This window comes from Piliocolobus tephrosceles, chromosome 1 (assembly GCF_002776525.5).
Source record: "Piliocolobus tephrosceles isolate RC106 chromosome 1, ASM277652v3, whole genome shotgun sequence".
NCBI lineage: Eukaryota > Metazoa > Chordata > Mammalia > Primates > Cercopithecidae > Piliocolobus > Piliocolobus tephrosceles.
The window spans coordinates 128062881-128090796 of record NC_045434.1 but is presented as its reverse complement, the minus strand read 5'-3'; the positions used below and the strand labels follow the sequence as shown (position 1 = coordinate 128090796).

Here is a 27916-nt window from a genome sequence, read left to right as displayed (position 1 = left end):
ATGAGAATTCTAATTTACAGTAGTTCATATTATGCAGATTGAGTTTACTGAGCAGTGCGTTTTCTTGCTGTATTCAAATATATTTTGAAAACCAGATGATAATCAGAAAGCTTCTTGGAAGAATAGAATTAGAGTGGCAACTTGCTTTTAGGAGTAGAATTTCTTTTTGATGGTTTAAGGTAGAGAAAGAGAAAAGTCAAAAGGAGATAATTTGTAAATAATGTGACTAAACCACAAGTGATTTTAAAAGAAGCTGTAAATATGGAAAGGGATGATACTTGAATATTTTTTCAGCACTGCAGACTTGATATATGAGAGGAAGACAGCACCAAGTTATTAGTCAGTTCGGAGCTTGTTCTTAAAGCAAGGAAAATGGTGGTTTCTCTGGCAGGAGGTGGCATCTGTGAGGACTGAAAGAGCCTTGTAGGACAGTGGTACTCTATTATATGTCATTATCATGTTTCCTGTGTTGCAGAACATGTTTAATAACATCACCACAATCCTGTTAGGTGGGTGATGGGATTTCCATTTTAAGATGGGAAAACATTCAAGGAGCCTTGTTAGCTTGCCCAGTTTCAAACATCTCGGAAATGGCAGATCCCGGAATTTGAACTCAGGTATATTTGATTTTGTCCAGCTAAATAATTCTTCGTCGAGTACCTGCTATGGTGCCAAGCATGGTGCTTAGGCTATGGGAGTTCAGAGTTGAATAATGCATGATTCTGGCTCTCAATATAGTATAGCAAACAAATAAGATAGTAATTTTAGGGAGCCTTGGGGACATGGAGAAAGTCTGAGAGTTTAGGACCATTTTCTGGGGCCGGGCGCGGTGGCTCAAGCCTGTAATCCCAGCACTTTGGGAGGCCGAGACGGGCAGATCACGAGGTCAGGAGATCGAGACCATCCTGGCTAACAAGGTGAAACCCCGTCTCTACTAAAAAATACAAAAAAAACTAGCCGGGCGATGTGGCGGGCGCCTGTAGTCCCAGCTACTCGGGAGGCTGAGGCAGGAGAATGGCGTAAACCCGGGAGGCGGAGCTTGCAGTGAGCTGAGATCCGGCCACTGCGCTCCAGTCGGGGCGACAGAGCGAGGTTCTGTCTAAAAAAAAAAAAAAAAAGAAAGAAAGAAAAAGAAAAAGGACCATTTTCTGGTGGACATAATGCCTGAACTGAATCTCAAAGGCCAGGGTAGGGGGGATTTGGGGAAGAGTTGACTGCAAAAAGCAGAATAGGGGAGGGTGCTGCAACTGGGAGAGCCATGTTTGTAAAGACATTCAGGCATAAAGTAGCAAGATTTATGCTTAGGGACCTGTTTCTAGGTCTTAACGGGCGAAGTGAGGGAACTAGTAGATGAGCCTGGGTTTTTCCTTTTATACCTCATTGCTTCTCTGTACAAATATCAGAAGCTGTTTAAAATATATGTGGATAACATTTTAGACTTTTGAAAATGCATTTTTATCTTCCTTTTCTAGGATCAGTTCGACAGCTTAGACAAGCATACACAATGGGGAATTGACTTCTTGGAAAGATATGCCAAATTTGTTAAAGAGAGGATAGAAATTGAACAGAACTATGCGAAACAATTGAGGTAAGTTAATTTTTTTTCAGTTTTTAGAAATGAAATTACATGTTTAAACAGTTGGATATTACAGGAGTGTGATATTCCAGAGGTTAAATTCTATGTTTTTCATCAGAATTAGATTGAATTAGGTAACTGGTTTGTTTTAATGATTAATTAAATCATTGGCCAGTACAGTACCACAAGGAATATTGACTAGCTGGATCACAAATAGCTGTCATTCCAGAAAGACACGTAAAAATCTGAAAACTGGGGAGCATAATGCCAGGAAAAAGAAATATCTGGGTGTTATTCTGTGTTTTATACTTTTATTCCTAACTTTTTGCTTTAGTCATCTTTTCAAAGTATTGAATATTTCTTCAGAGTTTCTCTTCAGAGTTTGTAAGACTTGGAAATTGTGTGCTGAGCTGAGTTTGTTTCTGTCAGTATTCAGTTACATATTATAAATGAATGTGATTCTAGAATATGTTTTGGAAGATAAAAGTTTTAAAGGGAAAAGTTTAGTCTTAAAACTGATGGACTTTGTGACAAGTAGTTGCTGGAACTTATTCAGTAAAAATGGTGCTTGAAGTCTGAAGACTAGACACCAGTATAAGGTTTTAGCTGTAGGGTTTAGGATAAAAAAGTGTCCTGAAGTGACCAAAAAAAAAAAAAAAATGCAACCTAAACAGACATACATGACTACAAAGTCCAGGCATATTTTGATTCAGGGGTCAAATAGTCTTCAGGCCCCATTTCTTGGCTGTGCTCCCTCTTGTTCTGTTTATTCTCAGGTTCCATTCATACCATCCTCTCTATTCCTTTAGCTCTAGGTTTTACATATTCATACCCCCATGTTCTGGAGAAGAATGATGGTCTTCTCTATTGTACCTTTGGGGAGAAAGGAAGGGAGGGAAAGAGAGAGTGGGGGAATGGAAGAAGGGAAAAGGGGCATGAAAGTAAGGGAAAATGCAACCCTGCACCAAGCTTTTCTCCAGAAATACTAGCAGAGGGTCTCATTTAGTCATACTGACTTTGGTTAGGTTATGTGTTTATCTTGAACAATTCACTAATATTGACTTATAGCTAATGATGGGGGGAGGATAGTTACTCAAAATTAATTTAAACTAGTGGTCCTAGAAGGAAGGGGGAGATACTTGAGTGCCTCATATATCCACTATAATAGTGCATGTAACCAACTGACTGGATGCAGGGATGGAATAGAGTCATAAATAGCTTGCTTATAATATTTTTATAATGATAAACACTTATGACATTTACTGAATAATGGCATTATGCTAATTTCCTAATCCATCATTCTCTTGTTTTTTTAAACAAGGTATTTTCCACATGAGAATATAAACAGGGAGCCTATTAGTATATTAATAATCACAGTGATGATGTTTCATCTGTCCAAAAGTTAATGATCTGGGAACCTTACCTCTCTAGAATCTAGAAGAGCTTGAAATGGCCTCTGAGAGATTAAAATAGCAGCTACCAGATATATTCTTGTGTGACAAATAAAAATTTTATTTAAATTTTCATTTGATCTCAATTTTAGCACATTAAATTCTCAGATTTCTATTGGAAAATTCTCAGTTTTTCCAATAGAAATGAATGAGAAAAAATGCTATAGGTAATACAGTGATGGCAGTGTGAAGGGACAAACAATAAAGGAAAAGGTTTAAAAATTACAAAAACAGATGAAATTTAATGCAGGAGTGCCCTAGTTCATTTTGTGTTGCCATAACAGAATGCCTAAGTCTGAGTAATTTATAAAGAAAAGAGGTTTATTTAACTAATGGTTGTACAGGTTGGTAAGTTCAAAGGCATGCCCCCAGCTTCTGGCGCAGGGTTTTGTTGGGTCAAAGGGGAAGCGTGGATGTATGAAGAGAGAAGGAAAACCTGAAGGAGTACTGGCTTTTAAAAAACCCACTCTCAAAAAGTGATCCAGTCTTATTAGAGTGAGAACACAACTCACTACCAAAAATGACACCAAACCACTATCCGTGAGGGTGGATCCCTCATGATCCAAACACCTGCCATTAGGCACTGTCTCCTAACACCACCACTTTGGGGATCCGATTTCAACATGAGTTTTGGTTGGGGTCAAACAAACCATATCCAAACCATAGTGAAAAGTGAACCTACCTCTAAGGCCCCAAGAGAATCACTGTATTATACAGAGTGAAAAAGTAAATACTGGTAAGAATGATCTTGGGCCCTCAAGAAAAGAATCAGATTATTTTAAAGAAGGCAGAGAATATAATAGTGTATCTCCAAATGTTTAAAAAGTAATCTGTCCTTTAATCTAGCATTTTCATTTCTAAACTTCCCTGCAGAAAAACACAAGTGTGCAAAGATGTTTGCATAAAACTCTTCATTGCAGAAAAAAAAAAGTTTCTGGTTGTAAAAGTGCCTGTCAGTAGAAGAAGGATGAAAAAGTCAGGTTTACAAACATTTTAAAACTTAAAAGCCTTATTCATCAGGTTGAATGATGAATGTACAGTAAGAACTGAATGTACAGTAACATCATTTTATTGCTTACTTGTGTTTGTATATACAGTATTGTATAAAATTTGTATGTATTCTGAAGAGGTCTAGAAGAATACACCCATATTATGTTACAATGATGCCCTTGTGGAATGAGAGTAGAGAATGATAAGGGAAGGAACCTTTTATTTCATACACTTTTGAATTGTAGTCTTTTCAATGATTGTATGTTACTTTTGTAATTTACAACACTTGTTATTAAGAAGAGGTTATGCTTCAAAAGAGATTCCTATCACAAATTATAAAATAAAAATTGATAATTTATAAGACAAAACTTCAGTAATTTGGAATATTTAACTGTCCAAGACTACTTAGACCTCAAAGCTTTTGAGATGGCCAGGGTTTTGCTAGTGTAACAGGACTCATCTAATCAAATGGCAGACTCGTTTGCCTTCTCTCTGTTCTGAGGCTGATAATAACCATTACAATTTTCATTTACTTGCAAAAAAGGGATTGAGCTCTGGTTCATTGAAGCAAGGGTGGCTAGAACCCACAACTTCATGATATGAAAAGTAGAATTTTGTATTGAGAAAGTGGGTTTTATTATGTACTGATGCTTTAGATAGGTGATTTGAAGGAATAAAGCACACTTAAGGAATTTGCCACATTTCCATTCTAAGGATAATTCTCAATAGCAGGGATTCTCAGCAAGGGTAGAATTATTGGAGTGGTGAGGTATGAGGAGTAATGAAGAGTTGAGAGAAAGCATGTTTAATTTGAAATGATCTACACTGAGATTTGCTGCTTTGGATGACTACTTGGTAAATGACTGGATTATCAGCTGCTGTTTATAGTATGTCTTTTATCCAAAGGGAAGAGGTTTGCCTTGTTTCCTCCTCTTTAATGGGAAAAATTCTTTTGGTTAACTCCCCATATTTTTGCTAGTGCAGAGGGTAATTTCTTTCATAGTGAGGCAGCACTTTTTTTTCCTCCTAAATAATAACTATTATATTAGTCCATTCTCATGCTGCTGATAAAGACATATCTGAGACTGGGTAATTTATAAGGGAAAAAGATTTAATTGACTCACAGTTCAGCATGGCTGGGGAGGCCTCAGTAAACTTATAATCATAGTGGAGGGAGAAGAATAAGTGCCCAGTGAAGGGGGAATCCCATTATAAAACCATCAGATCTCGTGAGAACTAACTCACTGTTGTGAGAACAGGATGGGGGAAACTGCCCCCGTGATTCAGTTATCTCCACCTAGTCCCTCCCATGACACATGGGGATTATGGGAACTGTAATTCAAGATGAGATTTGGGTAAGGACACAGCCAAATCATATCAACTATATTCATGATGTTAAACAATTACATTTTAAATATATTGCAAGATTAAAATTTCTTAATCTTTGGCAATTCCAGATTGTTTTCTTTTCTCCCTCTACTCTTCTGTTCTTGTGTTTTGATGGTGTTGGTTTAACTTTATTCTGGTGTTTTATACTGATTTTTGGTTTTGGTTTGAGGATGGGAGTAAACAGAAAATAAAGCATCTAATTACATTTGAAGACATAGTTACATACAATTGAATCATGTCCATTTTGATTGATGGAAAATGGTTACTTCAGATCACTTGGTAGAGTGTGTTTTGTTTGCAAAGATATATGCAACTGAAATCAATCATTCTTTTAATAAACTTATATTATTGTATTTGTATAACAGAGATTAAGATTTCTAAGTAAAAAAAGGAGCCCTATATATGTGATAAGTATGTATCATTTTAGTTTTTTCCTAGTAAAAGTAATTGTATTCAGTTCTATCATAGATATAGTGCTGTATGAAATTATATTCCCCAGCCTCCACCCCAGAGCATACATAAATTTTTGGTTCAAATGTGGCAGTATGGTATAGTGGAAGAGAATTAGGTTGTAAGACAGGAAGCCATTATTTTGGCCAAAGCAGAAATCTCTGAATTCCTTTTGATCAGAGATTATATTATGTGCATTTCTATACCCCATACTAAGCCTACACCTGGTACCTCTGGAACTGGGTGATTAAATATAAGTTGAATGAATAAGTAATGGAATAATCTGTGTTTCAGTTTAGTTTAGAAATTAGGATCTCTGACCGCATGCCGAACCTTTGACTACATAGCAGCTTTCTATTAATACTGGAGTTTGGTGTCATGTACATCATTGTGATGTGGTCAAGTTGGTGCTATATACATCATTGTGTCTACTAAGAGCAGCCCCTAATATTTCGGGTAGGCTTAGATACAGAGCAATCCAAATACAGCTAGTCTGTCAGAAGTGCCTTTTGCCTCCTGCCATGAGTCGGAAGCCTCCTCAGCCTTGTGGAACTGTAATTCCAATTAAACCTCTTTTTCCTCCCTGTCTCGGGTATGTCTCTATCTCATTTTACTTTTCTTATACCTCTTTATCAGAATTTGGTTTCTATGTCACTCTATTTTGTCTGGCTGAAAGATTTTACATTCTCATCAACAATACACAAAGCTTCCAGTTAATCCACATCCTTGTTTTGCAAGTAACCAGCCTAATTGGTGTGAGTTTGTTATCTCCCTGTGGTTCTGACTGACTTTTCCGTGATGACTAGTGGTCTTTTCATATGCTTGTTGTCCATTTGTGTATCTTTGGAGAAATGTCTTTTCAAGTCACTTTTTAAAAATTGAGTTACTTGGTTTTTTTGTTTTAGAGTTTTAGGAGTTCTTTGTATATTCTGGATTTTAACCCCTTGCCAGATATATGATTTGCAAATTCTTTCTCCCATTCTCTAGGTAGCCTTTTCTTTCTCTTGATTATGTCCTTCTATGCATTGAAGTTTTAAATTTTGATGTAGTCAGTTTATCTATTTTTTTTTTTTTTGCCTGCTTTTGGTGTCATATCCAAGAAATCATTGCAAAATTGAATATCACAAAGATTTTCTCCTATGTTTTATTCTCAGTTTCATAGTTTTAGGTCTTTGATGCATCTTGAGTTAATATTTGTATGTGTTATAAGGGTCCAGCTTCATTTTTTTTTTTTTCGAGACAGAGTCGCACTCTGTCGCCCAGCCTGGAGTGCAGTGGTGTGATCTTGGCTCACTGCAACCTCCGCCTCCTGGGTTCAGACTGTTTGAAATGTTTGTTCCTCGGAGCCGTAAAGAAATAGCACTTGAACATAAATTTTATTAATTTAGTAAGACCATTTTTACTTCCTGCAGAAAGGGTACACTGGTGCCACGAGAGTACACCGAACAAAGGAGACAGGGTCATTTATAACCTGACGCATCCACCCTACTGCTGTGTCCAGTTTCCATTAGCTGGAACGGGACCTCACCCTGATTGGCTAGCAACTTAGAACTTTTTAAAAAGAGGTAAAGGTAGAGGGGAACAAAGGAAGGAGGAAGTAACTTGTGGAATGTTGAGAAAGGTAAAAACACTTTTAAATAAGGAAGAGGAACAGGCTATGACCTAATGCTTGCTTGGACCAGTCTGAGCATGCCAGGGCAAATATTTGGGCTAAATTGTGGGAGCTAAGAACATAAAGTACACTGATTTCCTTATTACAGCTAGCAGGTATTTAAGAATGTTAGCACATGTCTTTAAATAAATTTTGCTTTTAAGAGAAGTTACTGTTTATTCCTAATTAGATGGGGAGGAAGGTCTTTGAAGAGGAACCTCTACTTTACTTTTTACAAAATGATTCTCCTGCCTCAGCCTCCGGAGTAGCTGGCACTACAGGCACCTGCCACCACGCCTGGCTAATTTTTGTATTTTTAGTAGAGATGGGGTTTCACCATATTGACCAGGCTGGTCTCCTGACCTTGTGATCCACCTGCCTTGGCCTCCCAAAGTGCTGGGATTACAGGCATGAGCCGCTGCGCCTGGCCCAGCTTCATTCTTTTGCATTGGATGCCTTTTATGTTTAAGTTGTAAGAGAGAAGGTTCTTGGCTGAAAGTGATGGAAACTCCAGCTTGAGCTAATTTAAGTATAATGAGAAACTTATTTACAGTATAAATTTATTGATTTTAATTTTTTATTGAGTTCAAGAAGTGGAATAGTCATACTGCTAGAAGGCTTGGTCCACAGCTAGGTCACAGAAAAAAATAAAGACAGTATCTGAAACACAGCCAAAGCCCTTTGTTGTTTCTTCTTCTTCTTCTTCCTCTTCCGCTTCCTCCTCCTCCCCCTCCCCTCCTCCTCCCTCTCCCCCTTCCCCCTCCTCCACCTCCCCCTCCTCCCCCTGCCCCTCCCCCTCCCCTCCCCCTCCTCATTTTGGTGGGTTGGTGGCTTTATTCTTTTAGCGCAGACTGACTTTCTCCATGTGGCAGGAAATATAGTCACCAACAGTGCCAGTTTTATGTCTTAGAGATTCAGCTCCCATACTGGCCTCAATGCTGTGTCAAGTCCAAAGTCTTAGAACTTTCAGAAAGGGATCTCGTTGGTCCAGCTATTTCATTTACTATCGTTGGGTCACTTAACTGAGCCCACAATTTGGGCCATATCTGTTAATCTGGCAGCTCTTAAGTAGGTTAAGAAAAGGGGTACTAGTCAGTGAGTCTCAGATCTCTAATATTACCCTTTGCTGGAAGAAAAGGTATGATTTATATTCCATTTTGTAAAAAAAATAGAATATTGATCACCTCTTAAACAGTAATTAGAACTCAGCCTCTCAAATGTTGAAAGTTTGAAAATGTATAGAGGTGATTCTCAGTCTTTTAAGATTTTTGAGATAGTTTACATTCTGGCACTTAGCTGCAAAATGTTTTAATAGAAGTGAATTAATGTTTTGAGAATAGAAATTTTGGAATATTTTGTAATTTTTACTGAAACTCAAAAGTCAATATAGACCTGACAAAACTAGAATGGATAAAAAGATTAGAATCAACAACTTAAATATACATTAAAAAGGTGATATATTTAATATCACATATATAACTAATATGTATAGACTGCTATAATCTTTGGAGATGCCCACTAAATTTAGAAGCCTTTTCTGACAACTGAAGGAACAACACTAATTTCTTTTGTATCCAAAGTGCATAAAGCCAAAGTACATAGAAAAACATGGATCCACACACACATTCTCTCTCTCTCTCTGCTCCCTCTCTCCCTCCCTCCCTCCCCTTCCCCCCAAAACAATGTACCAGCTTATCTGTAGAATCCATTATAATTTCTGTAATATGTACTGTGTGTATATAAAACTTTGTGTTTTAGTTAACTCCTGATTTATGACAACATACTAAAAACATGTCTCATACATAAACTGCTGTCAGTTTGGTGGAGAATCTGGATTTAGAAGAGGGGCGAATAGAAAAAGAGCCTGGGGAAGTAACATTAAGGGCAGATTTCTTAAACTAGATGAATTGCCTGAAATATTTTTAGTTTAGGAACGACCTGAATACTTTGCACTTACATATTAAAATTTATTTGAGCTAATAAGTATATTGTGTTAAAACTGCAAAGCAGGGATTTGCGGGACTTACTGAACCATTCATGCCTTTGTATGACTTTTTGTTGACTTTAGACTGTTTTTTCGGAAGGCCCAAATGGGATCAGCTGCTTCGGAAGAATACATTCTTATTGTATGTTTTTATTATTAGTTTTATTTATTTATTTATTTATGAGACGGAGTTTCGCTCTTTCTCTCAGGCTGGAGTGAAGTGGCGCGATCTTGGCTCACTGCAACCTCCGCTGCCCAGGTTCAAGCAATTCTCCTGCCTCAGCCTCCCTAGTAGGTGGGATTATAGCCACCATATCTGGCTAATTTTTGTATTTTTAGTAGAGATGGAGTTTTGCCATGTTGGCCCGGCTAGTCTTGAACTCCTGACCTCAGGTGAGCCACCACGCCTGGCCTAGTTTTATTTTATGAAAGCATTATATGATCATTGTAACATTTAAATTCAAGTCCCTTCCCAGTTCCTCTCCTGAGAAGTGAGTACTATTAATAATTTGGTGTGTTAGCCAGGGCAGTGGCTAACGCCCATAATCCCAGCACTTTGGGAGGTGGATCCAACATGGTGAAACCCCATCTCTACTAAAAATAAAAAAAATTAGCCAGGTGTGGTGACATGTGTCTGTTGTCCCAGCTACCTGGGAGGCTGAGGTGGGAGGATTGCTTGACCCAGGAGGTGGAGGTTTTAGTGAGCCCATATTGCACCACTGTACTCCAGCTTGGGTGACAGAGTGAGACCCTGTCTCATAATAATTTAGTGTGTCTTCTTTCAGCGCATATGTTTTCTATAAATTTGGTGAAAAATGAGAAGAATGTCTTGGACAATGCTGTAGTTTTTCAGGTTGCAGGGTTGACTTGAATGGAGTCTTTAGTGATCTGTGTATGGCATCTGAGGGCTCAGGATATTGGGGTTTGGGATGAGTCACCTTTAGATGTGTGAGTTTTACATACAGGGAGGCAAGATGAATTTATTTTTAAAATTGCTTAGGATTACCTTGCATGTTCAAAATACAGAGTTATTTTCTTCCTCTTCCCCTTACCTCTTGTGTTACATGTGCTTTTCCTCCCAGAAGCTAGAGTTCAAATTAGTGTTATTTATGTGATGTTTAAGCTATTAATGACTTCTGTGGTTACCGTCGGTAGTACTCATAATTCTTTCAAGTATCAGAAGCCTAACTCAGATTGGTTTAAACAAAGAAAGGAATTTACTGGCTTATTTGAGTGAAAAATTTAGGGATCCCAGGCACTTAGAGAAGTATTTTGGATCTTTCTTCTTGGCTTCGCTTTTCTCTGTGTTGGTTTAATTTCCCAGTAGGCTCTTTTCCCATGGCTTTAAGATTATGTCCTATCAATTTAACAACTTCAGCAGAAAGAGAGCATGCCTTCCTAAGAATTACAATAGAAATTTTAGGATTGACTTTCATTGGCTTAGATTAATGGACCTGGATCAAATGAATACTCCCAGACCTTAATATGTGGTTACCGTGACCACAGGTTCATAGGCATGACAGTGGAGGAGCTGTATTTTAGGATATATTAGGCTATACTAGAATATTAAATTCCAAATCCCAGGGACTAAACATAACTAACTAAACACTTACTTATTAACACTCTTAATCATGCGAAGTCTGTTACAAGTTCAGACAGCTCATGTGGTAACTCAAGGATCCATACTCTTTTCATCTTCATCTCATCATTCAGCCTCCACGGTTGCTTCAGTGGAGAATGAGGGAGCCCAGAGGGTTGTACATAAGCTCTAAATGCTTCAGCCTGTACTTACAGAGAGCTCATAGCCCAATGCAGAATTGATCACGTGGTTCTACCAAACTGTTAGGGGGCTGGGAAGTGTGTGAAATAACATGGCTTTTTGATGAGCAGAAATGTGTCTCCACAAGCTGTTGCAGAAGAAGGGTAGTGATAGAGGTAGTTAAAACGTGTCCACTGCAGACTGGGACCCTAAACAATGTTTAAAATGTTGATATATACAAATGTAGTCAATTTTTGAAACTACTCAATCTATGAAATGCTTTTTGCTTAAATTTGACTTACTAATGCAGTTCATGAGTTTGTGCTTGAAAACCACTGAACTTAAAAGTAATTTCTAGAACACAACCCCATTTATAGGTTAGAGACTATGCCTGTCATAACCACACTGTTAAATCACCTGGTAATTGCTAAATTCCGTGGATATTTTAGGTACCTGTTTTATTATCTTTGATGAGTTGACTGTTTCTTAGAACAACTTCTTCTTCTTCACCCTGTTCTTCCTCCTCCTCTTCTTTTCCTTTTCTTCTTCCTCTTCCTCTTTTTTTTTTTTTTTTGAGACAGAGCCTCACTCTGTCGCCCAGGTTGGAGTGCAGTGGCACAATCTCAGCTCACTGCAACCTTCGCCTTCCGGATTCAAGCAATTCTCGTACCTCAACCTCCTGAGTAGCTGAGACTACAGTAGTGCGCCACCATGCCTGGCTAATTTTTTTTATTTTTGGTAGAGACAGGTTTTCAGCATGTTGGTCAGGCTTGTGTCAAACTCCTGACCTCAAATGATCTGTCTGCCTTGGCCTCCCAAAGTGTCTTGTCTTCTTTTTTTCTTTTTTTTAAGGAACAGGGTCTCACTCTCTTTCCCAGGCTGGAGTGCAGTGGCAATGATCATAGCTCATTGCATCCTCGAACTCCTGGTCTCAAGGGATCCTCCCACTTTGGCCTCCCAAAGCACTGAGATTGCAGGCTTGAGACACCTCACCTGGCGTGTCTGAGAACGTCTTTAAAAAAGAAATCCCTTCTCTTCAATGACAGACTCTTGGGTTTTCTGTTACCCATATGTCTACTCAACTTAGTTATCTTAGCTTTGTTGTTGTAATGCAAAAGCAGCCATAGACAATACATGCATGAATTAGTGTAGTGCATTCCAATAAAATTTTGTTTTAAAAATAGGTGGTGGGACATAGTTTGTTTACCTCTAATCTTCCTAGCTGTTCATCCTTATTGTTCTTCTGAAGCAGCTCTTCTTTCTTCCGTGTTAAATTTGTGTTAATAGATGGCCTTTAGCTACCTTTCATTTCATACTTCTTCAGTAGCCTCATTCGCATTCATTATTTTAACCATCTCAGGTGTTGGCATCAGGTTTGAGGCAGGTTTTGGCTTTGTCACTTACTGGCTGTTTGACTGTGGGCAAGTCACTTAATATGTCTGAGTCCTGTAAAGTCAGGCTAATAATATCTGCTTGCAGTTGTAAGCATAAGATTATATATAAAGAGTTTAAGCATTAAGATTGGCAAATAATACATGGATGACAAATGGTAACTCCTTGTTGTTTCTGTTATTGTCTTTACACGTTTACCCTCATATCTGCATCGTGATCCCAGAAGTTTCTTTAGAGTTCTAGTTTTTACTATATATCTCTACTGGGCATTTTTATTTAACTCTTCTATAGTGTCAGTTAAGAAGCTTTCAGCTTCACGTAATAGAGTCGTTTTATGTAACAAATTTGGAAGTGGCATTCTAGAGCTTAGCGATGATGTCAGGGCATTATCGTACATCTCTTGGTCTTTCCCCTCATGGTTTCAAGATATTGCAGTCGCTTCCAGCAGTCTGTCCTCCCACATCTGTATACAAAACAATTTTATAAACTAGTCACAAGACAGGGCTTCTCTTTGTGTATTTTTTCCTTTTTATTATAAAAATTATTGTTTTAAAAAAGTTAATTAGGAAATAGAATCTGTAGGGATTGAACGTGTTAAGGTGGGAGAAAGTGTAGGATGATTGTCAAATTTTTGGCTTAAATGTCTAGATTCTAGATAGTTGGTAGTGCCACTAATGTAAGAAAAGAGGTATGTAAAAGAAGATTAAGAAGCAGATAAATTTCGTTTTAGACTTGTTGAATAGAGGTACCTGTGGCAGATGGGCTGCCTGTGCAACTGCCACTCCTTCTCCTATAGAAGCTTTATTGAGGTATAATTCATATGCCATAAGATTCACTTGCTAAAAGCATACACTTGAGTGGTTTTTTAGTGTATTTACAGAGTTTTGCAACCATAACCACGATTGAATTTTAGAATATTTTCATCATCCCCAAAAGAAAACCCTGTACCCGTTAGCAGTCATTTCCTCCTCCTCCATGTGCTAGCAACCATTATCTATTTTCTGTCTCTGAATTTGCCTATTCTAGTGAATTATTCTGTTCATCATGTTTTCCCCTTCTTCCTTTTTGAGTTCTTTTGTAGAAAGGACTGTAGGTCATGCCCAATTACTAGTTTGCTAACCGTGACTCGTCCCTTTCTTTCTGTCAGTCTGGTATCTGAAGTAATTAATTTATAGCAGATAGTAGCTTTGCTGATATTTGGGTGAATTAGTAAATTAACTCATTCACAACAGTGAGTTTTGATAGTGTTTGGGTAACCAGGATTAATAACCACTGGTCAAAAGTATTTATTCAGAGTTCCTTCATATGACTTTAGAAGGGTCTCTGCTTCGTTCCCCACTTACTTTTCAACCTTACTACTTGTAATTCTCTAGCTCATATTTGATGTTCCAGCAACATTGAACCTACTTACAGTTCTTCTTAAATGCTCTGTTTTCCCCCACTTCTTTGTCTTTGCTCATTAGATCTTCACTAATGAGCAGAATCCTCCCCCTAGGGGTTTCCAGTTGCCCAATTCCTGTTTATCTCTTTAGGCTCAGTCAGCAAATCAGAAATTTTAGCTTTCTACCCCTGGGGAACCCTCTTTACAGAGCCCTCTATTGTTCTTACCATATTAGGTTATATAAGAGTGTCTATATATTTGATTTCTCTAGACCAGAGATCTCTGAACTTTTTATTGCTCACCTGTAAAAAATGTTTGAGCATATGACTGCACAGTTTGTAAATTATGTACATGTATTAATGTAGTGACATATTAAATATCTGCAAAGCTTTGAAGGCCAAGAAGGATGACTCACACCTGTAATCCCAGTACTTTGGGAGGCCAAGGCAGGCGGATCACTTGAGGCCAGGAGTTCAAGACCAGCTTGGGTAACGTAGTGAAACCCTGTATCTTTAAAAAGTATATATAGATATTATTAGTCAGGCATGATGGTGTGTGCCTGTAGTCCCAGCTACTTGGTAGGCTGAGGCAGGAGGATCACTTAAGCCCAGGAGTTTGAGGCGACAGTGAGCTATGGTTGCACCCTAGAGTGGTTGAAGTGCTAATGCTTTCATGTTGTCCCTAACTCTACATTCAGTGACAACTATGGGTTTCTTGGTGGTAGAAACTCAATACATGTTGATCTGAACTCTTTTCTCAGTGTCTTGCCTGTTCTTTATCCACCCCTCACTGGGTGTTAGGTCTTCCTTTTTTTTATATATCTTTATCATAGCACTTACCATGCTCTGTATTACAATTATTGGTGTATACTTGTCTCCTGTCAATAGAGTGTAAGTCTCTTGCTCCTGGGTCCTCTTTTATTTATGATGCTCCTAGTAGTTTGCATGGTGCTTAGCATATAATAGACAGTTTGTAGAATGAATAAATTGATTCAAGTGGAAGTAATTGGTACTAATCTGAGATTAAGACAGTGATTCTTTTATAGTATTGAAAGATAGTAGGGCCACTTACTTTAAAACTGCTTATAGTTTAAAGCAGTGCATCTCAAATTGTTTGTGATGATGGATTAGTTTCTTTTAGTTTCCAATCCATTGTGTACTTTTGTAAAATACAATAAAATATTATATAAATTTTTGTATTGTAAATTTTATATTATATAAATTTTTGTATTATACAGTAAAATACAATAAAAATTAAATACTAGAAACATGACATAAAAGAGACATACAGAATATAGGCCCTAATTTTTAATTACTAGATTCAAAAGAAATACAGTTAATCCCAACTTCTGTACTTATCTCATTGTAGATTGTTACCAAAGAGTCTATGGGCCCTTGCTGGACCCAGGTTGACCATACTTTGAGACTCAGGGTATAAAGCACTTTATATCATTTAATTCTCCTAACTATATGGTGTAGGTACTGTTTGTACCATTCATAGGAAATGAGGGGACAGAGAAGTTAGGCACATTGTCCAAGGTCACACAGGTACTACATAGAACAGCCAGGATTCAGGTTGAGCTGGTGGCTCATCCCAGCACTTTGCAAGGCTGAGACAGGTGGATCACCTGAGGTCAGGAGTCGAGACCAGCCTGGCCAACATAGTGAAACCCTGTCTCTACTAAAAATAAAAAAATCAGCCGGGTGTGGTGGCCTGCACCTATAATCCCAGCTATTCAGGAGGCTAAGGCTGGAGAATCGCCTGAACCCAGGAGGCGGAGGTTGCGGTGAGCTGAGATTGCACCACTGCACTCCAGCCTGGGTGACACAGTGAGACTCCATCTCAGTAAACAAACAAACAAACAAACCAGGATTCAAACAAAGGTAGTCCAATCTGGCTCCAAAGTCCATATTCTAGTCTCTTTCTGATTTTGAAAGGATGAAATAAGGTAGCATTCTACTGTAAGAATGTTAAGAACAGACATGGATGAAGGCAAAAATAGTTACAAGTCAGAATGTAATTCATTTGCCTAGAAAAGAGAAGGGTAAGGAGTTACACCATGGTTTTCATATAAAAGTAGAGTTATGGAGATGGTGACAAACTGTTCTTTTATCCCTTGAGCCAGCATCTGATTACATTTTACCTTAGTTAGTATTAAAGCCCCCAATTTGTGAAACAAAAGAAGTGATGATATTTCTTTGAAATGTTTCTTTTTGCCCTGACTCAGTTTCACATACTGAGTGTAATTGTTCCTCAGGGGGATTGGTTCCCAGACCCATGAGTACCAAAATCCAAAGATGCTCAGTCCCCTATATAAAATGGCATAACATTTGCCTATAACCTACCCACATTCTCCTCATACTTTAAATCATCTCTAGATTACTTAGACTGCCTAATACAGTGTAAATGCTATGTAAATATTTGTTAGGCTCTATTGGTTTTTAAATTTGTATTACTTTTTATAGCTGTATTGTTATTTACTTATTTGAATATTTTTGACCCATGGTTGAATCTGTGGTTGTGGAACCCTGGAATACAGAGGGCCAACTGTACTTTGTTTCTTCTATTCTTCCTCCTAACTCTTTTCTTATTTGATAGTAACATCAACCAAATTGTTGTGATTACATTCATATGAAAATACAGAAATAACCTTTCTCCAGATATCAGTATTTTAAGAACAAAATGTAAGTAATGATTACATATTATGATGTTAATGGAGAAGAGACCATGTTGCTGTCTTAATTGTTTTATATCATAAAATTCATGATTGAATGAAATTGAAAACTTAGACTATTTCAATTGTAACAACAGTTGAAATTTTTAATAAATTTTTAAAAATCTTCTTCCTATAGAAATCTGGTTAAGAAGTACTGCCCCAAACGTTCATCCAAAGATGAAGAGCCACGGTAAATTACATACCTGTTCATTAATGCGTATTAAAAAATTTGAAAATACTTATATTTTTATTATTTAGTAAGATAAATATATTCTTAGCTTTTTATAAAGATTTTATAAAGTTTAATTTAAAAATTAATGTTTATGAAAGAGGGAACTACTGTTAATGTTTTATGAGGATAAATACTGCGGTGGGCTTGATCAATGGTTTTCTAGAATAGTCAAATACAGATTTTCAATTAAAATGTAGACTAGGACTCCACTTGAATGATTTAGTCTGCAGAAGAAAAGGATATTTTTCATACTTTGTTACATAGTTGTTGGCTTCTTAGATTCTTGCTTTTACTTTTATAGGTAGTAAAACAATTTGACTAATTGGTATAAAAGGATGTTGGAAAGCACTGAGGGTTTTTGCATTAGAAATAAATAAAAAGGTTAGAAATCACTTAGGAGTTTTTTGGTGGTCTTAAAGAGGAATATGTGGATGATTGTTTAGATGCAGAAACAAGAAGAGACTAGACTTACGAACAAACAACTCTGTGTATAATTGTCAGTTGTTAGGATTCTCAGGTTTAGTGTTAATGGAGTCCTATCTGAGCTGTTAATCTTCAGCTGTAAGAGAGTGTTCCGCAGTATGTTCAAAGTAGATATATACGTTAATACAGTGATTCTCTTTGTTTCTCTCCTTCCCTCACACACGTTTTTACCCTTATTTTTGACCCTTCTATCCCCTGTGGTGTCAATATAATGGCACTTCACTTCCATTCAGGATATGGGCAGGCATACAGGCAGCTGTGTCCAGAGCTGATAGCAAAATTGTTCTGTAGATCAGCCATCGAGATGCATTTGGCAAGCACATCATCTCTGCAACAGGTTCAGCTGCCAAGCCTAGGAATCCAACCAAGTTCATTCCCAAGCTCAGGCCAGTCAGTTGGCAACTTAAGAGATTCCAGTATGCCAAAAGAGCCTGCAGGTAGTATTCTTATTATTTTTTGACCCCAAATATCCCTTTACTAATAAATGAAAGACTACTTGAAGATATACAGACGTGTACAACTTGAGCGTAATGCAGGATTTTTTCCATATGAAGTTAATTTAGAACTAGTAGCTGAGATTTAGGTTGAATATGCTAAAATTTGTGAAATGTTAGATTCAATCCATACCTCACCAACATTTGTAATGAAAATAAAATTAAGTCTCACCATTTTGAAATGTTTTTGCCAGGTTTACCTCGTGTGTAGCCTTTTTTAATATCCTTAATGAGTTAAATGACTATGCAGGACAGCGAGAAGTTGTAGCAGAAGAAATGGCGCACAGAGTATATGGTGAATTAATGAGATATGCTCATGATCTGAAAACTGAAAGAAAAATGGTAATTCTTACAATTTTCATCCAGTTGCAGTAGTATATGAAATAGTTGCACAGAAATACTTTTTTTTTTTTTTAAATGTGTGTTCAGCATAAACTGGTTTTCTATTTCACTACATTTCTTCTAGCTAAAAATTATCACAAAATACTCTTGCTAATTTATGATTCTTTTGGATTTAAGTTTGGCAAACTACAGCCTATGGGCCAAACTCAACCTAGTGCTTGGTTTTGTTTGCTAGTTGCCATAGGCTAAGAATGATTTTTATGTTTTTAGATGGTTGAAAAAAGAATAATATTTCATGACTTTGACAATTATATGAAATTTTAGTGTCCATACATAACATTTTATTGGAACAGACCCACATTAATTGACTTTTATATTGCCTGTGGCTGCTTTTGCATTACATTAGCAGAGTTGAGTGTCACAGAGATAGTGTGACTTTGAAAGCCTACAATATTTATCTGACCTTTTATAAAAAATGTTTGTCATCCGCTATTCAAGACAATCATTATTTTTCTGAAAATTGTGTTTGTTTTCAAGGTTATATTTAAAGTATTAAGACAATATCCTATAAAATGCATTTTTAGGAAGTTTTGCTTTCTTCCTAAGTCTTGGTAAAGTTATAATTAGTACCTTAAAAAAAAAAATAAAGTGAAAAGCCTTTTGGGGGCTTTAGACTTTAGTGTTTAAATGTAATTATTTTTATTTGTTTTGTTTTATTTTGTTTTTTTGGCCATGGTTATAATCTTCAGCATCTGCAAGAAGGACGAAAAGCTCAACAATATCTTGACATGTGCTGGAAACAGATGGATAATGTGAGTTATGATGTTTTCATGGTTAACATAAAATCTCGTAGACTAGGTTAGCCCTAAATTCTTTTATGCTTCATATCTATTTGAGTTTAATGTTTCTCAGTGTATTATTAATAATTTGACATTGGTATTATTGCATAATAGTCAATATAGTGTAAATAGAGGATGTGAGATCATTTTGTCATTTTTCTTGACCTTTATAACTCTATACTTAAGAACTCTATAATCTTCAATCATTGTGAACATTTAAGGAGATTTCTTTTTTTTACTTTAAAGTAGTTACTATAAAGTATTAATAGAGGATAGAAGTAAGAGGGAAAGGGTGATATGTCTTAGAAGACCATTTGACTGAGGACTGAGAATAATCAAGGTTCTTTTTCTACCTTTAACTTAGCACTTGATTTCTCTTGACTTCATTTTTAGCATGTGAAAAATGAAGAGAGTGAACGAAATGATATGAAATGTTTCTTCCAGTTCAGTCATTGTATAATTTTGTAAATGCTCCTGATATTGGCCTGCTAATAGAGACCATCCCAATGTAAGAAATAAAGTACTTTGTAGGGCAAAATTATAAAGACGTAATAATTATTTACTTAAAAATTTCCCCAAGGCACTTCCTCATGTAGTTTTTCTTAAATGCTCTAGTACATGAATAATTTGAAAAACAAGATGTTCACATGGAACACTGCAGTTGCCTTTACATAAAATGCTCTATAATCTGTGTCATGGGATTAGGATAAAAAAAAAGCTCTATTAAATGATATTCTGTAGTATAAGATACTCTTTTTGAACCCTCAAGTTATCGAACAGTTTACTCTTTACTAGCGTATTTCTCTGGTTGGCACTGCGTATTCCTTGAAAATTATGCCGAAGAGAGTTTTTCCATGTTAAATTAATCAGTTTAGCCTGTGCTTGTTAGAAAAAGTACTTTGAGATTAGAAATCTCATGCATATACTTCCATTGCTTTCAGCCTGTTTTCTTTCCCTTTTAAAAATGCATATTCAAAACTTGGATTACATTTCTACTATGTAACTATCATTGATGTAATATTCTAATCATGAGTGCTGATTGAAAGTTCTTAGGTATATTAATAATCTGTTTTCATTTTCATTTGGATTTTCTAATTGGTTTCAGCAAGACTTTACAAAGTATTTATGTTGATTAAGTTTTAAATTGCCTTTACTATCATCCTTAGTATCTACCACCTAATGAGTGTGTGTGTGTTTTCATTTGCACAAAATAACATACTCCTACATTCCTGAGTTGTTGGTTCCTTTAAAAATTGGTGTTGGCACAGATTATTCTTAATAGGTGCCAACTTGCCTTTAGAACAATTGACAATTGTTAAGCGAAAGTTTTAGAGGTCATAAGAAAGAAGCATCAAAAATGTAGGAGAGATTTCTTTAAGGCATTAACAATACTATAAAAAAAGGTGAGTTCAGCTCTACTTGTGTTTATTGAAAAGTATCCTTGACCTGTACTCTGGAGGTACAAAAGTAAGTATGACATGGTTCTTGGTTTTTGTAGCACCTGCAGTCTAATGAGGGAAACTAACCAATATAGTTTCTGTTTAATATGTAGAAACAAGTGTAGGATCCTGTTTCCTAGTTCTGTGTCTTCCTGTTTAGTCAAGAAAATGAAATTGTAGAATTCCTAACACATTTGAAATAATTGTGAGGCAATGTAAAGAACTGGTAGACAGGTTGAATTACTGACAGAGTATTAAAAATTGAGGAAAAAAATTAAAAGACAGTTATTAACCTTGGGATAAATAAAGTAGGCAGTCCTGGGATTTAAGGTCAGGACAGAAGAGCCTGTAAAGGAGGTCTTAAAGGAATGGTCAGAGATTAAGAAGACAGAAGCATCAGAGATGCCAGGTCCATCAATTAGGAGGCTCCAAGTAACAGAGCATGCAATTTTATAAGAGCAGAGCTCAGAAATGGAGCAGTTCCATAGTTAGTCAGTAGCCCAAGGATGTCACCAGGCTCCATCTCCTTTTCATCTGTCTACGTTGCCATCTTGACCAGGTGCTCTTTTCCTCAGTCATGTCTCCTTAAGGTCAACAGTAGGCTTAAACAGCTAAACACCGTATCCTCATTCAGTTTCATCCAGAGGTGGGAAAAAGGCAGCATTTCACTTCCAACTATCCCTTTTTATCAGGGAAAGAAAACTTTCCCAGAAAGTCCCCAGCGAATTTCCTCTGGGTGCCTTTGACAGAATTAGATTACTTACCTCTGCCCTGGCTGTGGGGAGTCTAGGACAGCAAGTATTAACTGTTTTCTGCCTCTGTACTGGGGGGCAGGCTCTGCTAAGCAAGAGTAGGGGAGTAGAAGTGGCTGTTCTTCATCTGCCACACCAAGGATGAAGGGGAAAAAAATCTTTTCTGGAATATATTTCTATATTGTGTAACATTATATTATCTTTCAGGGAAGGAGCATTTTTAATATTATTGTACTACTAGTTCTTTTGCTTTTGCAAGGAATTATTAGGTAGGTGTTTTTCCACAAATAAGATACCAAATATAAAAATACTTTTGTACATAAGTAGCCTCAGTTTGCACCAAAATTAGTAGCCTGTAGTTACTTGATTGGAAAACATAGTTCTGAACTCAATTTCAGAGAATGAAATGTGGTAACTTAATTTTCATAGCAAAGTAACTTTATGTATGAGTATTTGTATATTTTAGGGGCTTTGAGTAAATTACAAGTATCTCATTTTGTGTGTCATACTAATCAAAATACCTGTATGGAATAGAGCCTACATTTAAATAAATTTGTAAGAAATTCTGAGGGCATTTATTTGATGTAAGTTATAGACCTATCTGGTTGTAACTATATTACAAACTGAACTAAGAAATCTTTTGATACAAATGGCTCCATATAACAGCTATTGTATTTTTAAATTGTATTTTAAACTCTTAGTTACTTGAAAGAAAGGGAAATTGCTAACTACTAGGAACCATGGGTAAACAAACCCAGAGCAATAGGTGTCTGAGCTGATACAGTGGCATTTGGAAAAATGGCGACAGGGTGTTTGAGGTATAATGGTTTCCTGGACCTAGTACTTGCTAAGGGCTTGGATTTCCAGGTTATAACTCGTTTGATAAAGGAGGTTAGATAAATACGAAATATTGAGATCCCCTGCCTGCTTCTTCTGAGGAATTCTCAGAGCACAGGTTGCAAGGTATGAATTTTCCAGGCAAGAAATTGGAAGTCTTTCAGGGTAATCTAATCAGTTAGGGAGAAAAAGTTTATAAAAACTGATGCCAGGTTTTTCCAAGGAAAGAAACTACCTGGCCATGTCACCCTGGAGGAAAATATCATGATCCATAAAGCCCCATCTGTGGGGCTTTCAACAGCTTTTTAAATAAGAGCAGATATCCAAGGATCCCCGGATATTTAAAGAAGACATCTAATGTGCACATCAGAGACCAGAACTAATACGCAGGAAAGAAGTCAATGTGACTGTGAAAGGAAATGAAAATTAAAATGCAAAAACAAACAAGGAAAATACCTGCAGCTGTTAGCTAATATTCTCAAAGGAAATAGAGAAAATTTTACATCCATGAAATAAGAATAAGGTATTATTTTAAAAGAAACATATAAAGAACAAAAAATAACTTTATGATAGTAGAAAAAAAAGCCCACTAGAAAAAAATGAAATATAAAGTTCAGTAAATACCCCGGTAGAGCAAAATGACAGACATTGAAAATATGGAAAATTCGAAGACTCATCCAGTAGGTTCATTTCCAAAATAATAAACATACTAGAAAAGAGAAAAACAAAAAAGGACAAAAATAACTCAAGAAAGTTTTCCCAGAACTGAAAGACATGAATTTCTAGATGGAAAGGATATCCCAGGTGCTTGGCACAGTGGGTCCACATCTCTTGAAATTTCAGAACACTTTGGAGAGAGAGAAGATTCTACCACCCTCCAGGGAGAAAAAACCCCAAACAAATAAACGTGGTTTATACAATGGATCAGGAATCAGAATGGACTAGACAGGATAGTCACACAGGAAGCCAGAATAATAGTGGAGCAATACTTCTTAAGTTTTTGAAGGAAAATGATTTCCAACTTAAGAGTCTAAATCCAGCCAAATTTTGTTGAGTAAAAATGATAGTAAAGGCATTTTTAGCCATGGAGATTCAGTTATCTCCTGCAGACCTTTTAGGAGGCTGCTGCTGAATGTGTTGTAGCAAAATGAGGAAGTGAATCAAGAAAGGAAAAAGCATAAAACTAGGAAATAGGAGATCCAAACAAAGATAGAGGTGAAATGAATCCACAGGTTGATGGGGGAAAGAAACGCTAAGGTAACAAGTATGCATTAGGCCTGGTTGGTAATGAGTTCAAATTTCAGCAAGTTTAGAAGCCTTTGGGAGAGATTTATCAAGAAAATAAAATCAATAGAATTCCTAATGTGTTAGAATTAACTGCAGACAGATTTAAAGAACTAGAAAAAACTGGGGTTGAATTAGAGATAAGTGCATTGGAAACTAAGCAAATTGAAAAAATGAAGACATGTATTAACTCCAGAATTTCAAAAAATTATGTAGGAAAGGAAATATAATATGACATATATTTTATATGGCTCAGTTGTGAATAGCTTTTACAAAGTCATAATAATTTGAATGAAATAAAATTTAAAAAGATTTGGGGTCTGGGCTGATGGTCTTCGTGGGACACGAACACCATCAATATAAACACTATATATAACAAAACAATATAACAATATAAAACCACTTTGGAGGGACACTCCATATCCCAAGCTACATTGGGTCTCACCAAAAAAATGTAAAAACAAATGCCAAAACAAACCAACTGAACCAAAAACACCAAACCAAAAAAGTCCTCCTGAAGATGAGGACTTATATTTTTTATAATAAAAAGTATAAAACACATTTTTTGAATGAGATGCATAGTAAATATTAACTCAGTCATGCCTATTTTTTTTTCTTCATAGTCTGTAATGTCTGATATTCAAGGAATGTGGATTGGTTGTAATAGTAAAAGTTATTTTCTAATTTAGAAAGGACAAATTTTACTTAGCGCGCAGTTCATTCCCACACAATACGCATTGGCACATTTTAAAGTTATTTTTTTTCTCTTTTTAAAAGTATTATACTTTAAGTTCTGGGATACATGTGCAGAATGTGCAGGTTTGTTACATAGGTATACATGTTCCATGGTGGTTTGCTGCACCCATCAACCCATCCTCTGTGTTAGTTGTTTCTCCTAATGCTATCTAAAGTTATTTCTTAAATGAAGTTAGCCTAATTTTATTTTCTCACTGTGATATTTTAATCTTTTTTAACAGAGTAAAAAGAAGTTTGAAAGAGAATGTAGAGAGGCAGAAAAGGCACAACAGAGTTATGAAAGATTGGATAATGATACTAATGCAACCAAGGCAGATGTTGAAAAGGTAAGAAATACTCCAACTTTAATGTCAAAATATTATTATTTGCGTAAGGACAGTAGTCAGGACATTTGCATCAGTACAGTATTAGAATTTACTCAAGAGATACACTGTATCTAAGTCTAAAATATACAAATATTTGCCAACTTTAAATGGTATGTATTGGTCTGAGAAAGAAATATGTGTTAGTTTATTACAATATCTTACCTGCATTCAAATTTAGAGGAAAGATGTAGTTGCTACTGGGATTGAGTTTTTGTCCTATTCCAAGATAGGTTAGAAAGCTAAGATGTGTTGATGGGGTAATAACTAATTAGTTAGAGAATAACTGTTGTAATTTGACTTTGTACAGGAGATCAAGAGGAACAGAACTATTTTCCTTAAATAAGCATTCCTTAAAGTATCTGTGGTTCTACACATAGGTGGAAACACTGTTGAATGTTGCATTATTCAAAAATCATATTATTATTTAGCTTCACTGTGATTTAAGTTCCATATTTTAGTTGGATATAGGTGGATCATAAAGAAATGTTTAACTGTTAACTTTTTTAACAATATGAAAATATTCCTAAAGCTACCTGTTTTTCTCTTCTGATTAAAAGCACACTGTTTCAAACTATAATGTTTTCATCTGTTTATTTTTTTATCTGGATTTGGTAAGGAGAGTCTATATTAGAGTCGCTTATTGCTATCAGAGAATACTATTGTAATGAGGGAGGGAAGAATATTGTAATAAGGAGACCGCTCTGACAATAAGATCTGCAAGTGTCTCCTTATATTTTAAATGGTGTTAATAGTTCAAAAGAGTCATGCCACTTCATTATTCTTTTGATGTCAGGTGTTGGCTTCTCCATTGATAAAATTGAGTTTTAGTATAATTTTGAGAAAAGTGAATTGTTGTGATTTTGTTGTTGTTCTTGGTAATAATTTCGACCAATTTGCCCCTAGGCCAAACAGCAGTTGAATCTGCGCACGCATATGGCTGATGAAAATAAAAATGAATATGCTGCACAATTACAAAACTTTAATGGAGAACAACACAAACATTTTTATGTAGTGATTCCTCAGATTTACAAGGTAAATCTTAGATATGAAATATGAAGTTAATCTAGTTTTAGAGTTGGAAGAGCTGGTGTTTAAATATAAAACTTGTAAATCTTAGACATCAGAATCTTTCTAGATTCACTAGTCATCAAGGTTAGTGAGGAGAGATTCCTTTATGATTATAGATTTGAAAACAAGTTTTTTCTAACTTTTAAGTCACACATTTTCCTACATATCTACTATTAGTGTTATAAACAGTTTACTTAATCAATGACATTTGTAAGATACATTTAAATACTGTATAATTAAATGTTTTGACATGACAAAGAAGAATTAATTGCATTTGTATATTGTAATCTGTTCACCTAGAATTGAGATGTAGCTTTTTTATACCAAACCAGAGTCTTTGGCATCAGTCTAGATGGCAGAAATAAATCTTACAAAATGTATTTGCTAGCGTGGGTTTTGCCTGCTTATCATGCTGACTCTGTTAGATGAGAAATGTAATTCAGACTTTGAGCTTGCTTATAAATCCTATCTGTCATCACTTGATGATAACAGTTGCAAAACAGCCTCAGGTAAAAAAGACCTCAGAATTTTCATGAGGATTAAATTATTTAATTGCCTTTTCTAGAAAGAAGAGAAATTACAGAAAAGGGATTTAGTAAAACAGTGTTGATGAGGTAGTATCTCAAAACGCAGAGCTTACATGGGAAGAATGTCAGCCTAGGTACACTTTTTCCTCTTTATAAGGCAAGTTGGAAATACAAAGGAAGCACAGTAAGAGTTGGTGAACTGGAGTGGGGACCAGAATTCTGGTCACTGAATCCAGAGGACCAAGCCTGCCAGTCTTCACTGTGATGCTTTTCTAGGCTTAATAGTTAAGTCTCCATATTCTGGGGAAACCATAACTCGGAGATAAACTACCTTTTGTGTTTTGGGCCTGATACTTACATTTGGACCTTTCTATGGAGCAATTCTTCTGTGAAAATGCAGGTCTCAAAGTCCCAGGCTGTGGGAGTTTGGGGACACAAGCAGTGTAACTGCTTTCAACGAACAGAAAGGTCAGTGCTGGCAAATAGGATATGTAAAAAAAAAAGCCTTTAAGTTGTTGGACTTCATGTGTTCCAACATATTTCCTAGTGGCATGTGCCAGTGAATTTTCAGTTGTGAGGATTCTGTATGTGCCACTTTGAGCTTGTGACTTCCTGTTTTTCCTCATATATTCCCAGCTCTGAGCCGTACACTGCAGTAGGTCTGGGTACCTGTTGATAAACAATGAGTAGGGACTGTTGGTCCAGCCAGGTCTTACCAAAGTATTCTGAATAAACTTGAGGTTAGAAGTGTCAGACTTGGCCGGGGGCGGTGGCTCACGTCTGTAATCCCAGCACTTTGGGAGGCCGAGGCAGGTGGATCACGAGGTCAAGAGATGGAGACCATCCTGGCCAACATGGTGAAACCCCATCTCTACTAAAAAATACAAAAATTAGCTGGGCATGGTGGCACGTGCCTGTAGTCCCAGCTACTCGAGAGGCTGAGGCAGGAGAATTGCTTGAACCCAGGAGGTGGAGGTTGCAGTGAGCCAAGATCACACCACTGCACTCCATCCAGTCTGGCGACAGAGCAAGACTCTGCCTCAAAAAAAAAAAAAAGGTCTCAGACTTGTATATGTTATGGGCCAATTGCCAAAAATAAAAATAAAAATAAAAAAGTTTTTTTAAAAAGCACCAGAATTTTGTCATCAAATGAAATGTTTCCTGGAAGCATAAACAAGAAATACTCTAATTGAAGAGTAAAAGGTGGCAGTAGTATGGGGCAGGGAGCTGATAGCCAGTAAGGGATCCTTTTAGAAGGCTGGAATCCCAGTGTCATCTGGTTTTAGGAAAACAATCTTAAGAGCCTTACTATTTTTTTTTTTTAATTTATTTTGCTGTTTACCATGCCTCAGTTTTAAGTATTATAAGTCAGTAGCACTTGTTAAAAGATATTAACAACAACAGTGTAACTATGAGGGTAGAAATCTTTATTTTTTGGTGGGGAATCACTAATTGATCTCCTTTAGAATGATTGAAAAATTCAGTTTTCTCTTTTTAAAAAAATTCTTGATTATTAGCAACTACAAGAAATGGATGAACGAAGGACTATTAAACTCAGTGAGTGTTACAGAGGATTTGCTGACTCAGAACGCAAAGTTATTCCTATCATTTCAAAATGTTTGGAAGGAATGATTCTTGCAGCAAAATCTGTTGATGAAAGAAGAGTAAGTGCTACATAATTATCTTTGAATGCATCTGTTTGGTTTAGGTGTGCAGTTTAAGTTAGTGAAATGAGTTGAGAAAGGGATAAAGTAATCTG

General features: G+C 36.4%; 1 protein-coding gene across 3 annotated transcripts in view; it reads left to right on the top strand.

Moving 5' to 3' along the window:
* Positions 1 to 27916, top strand: part of FNBP1L (formin binding protein 1 like) — a 104718-nt gene that overhangs the window by 55010 nt on the left and 21792 nt on the right. For all 3 annotated transcript variants that reach the window (XM_023230989.3, XM_023230991.3, XM_023230990.3), the window contains exons 2-8: positions 1473 to 1588; positions 16876 to 16929; positions 18143 to 18290; positions 19040 to 19102; positions 24419 to 24523; positions 25466 to 25594; positions 27675 to 27821. In XM_023230989.3, coding sequence (XP_023086757.1) covers positions 1473 to 1588; positions 16876 to 16929; positions 18143 to 18290; positions 19040 to 19102; positions 24419 to 24523; positions 25466 to 25594; positions 27675 to 27821 — 762 coding nt within the window. The remainder of the gene's footprint in view (positions 1 to 1472; positions 1589 to 16875; positions 16930 to 18142; positions 18291 to 19039; positions 19103 to 24418; positions 24524 to 25465; positions 25595 to 27674; positions 27822 to 27916) is intronic.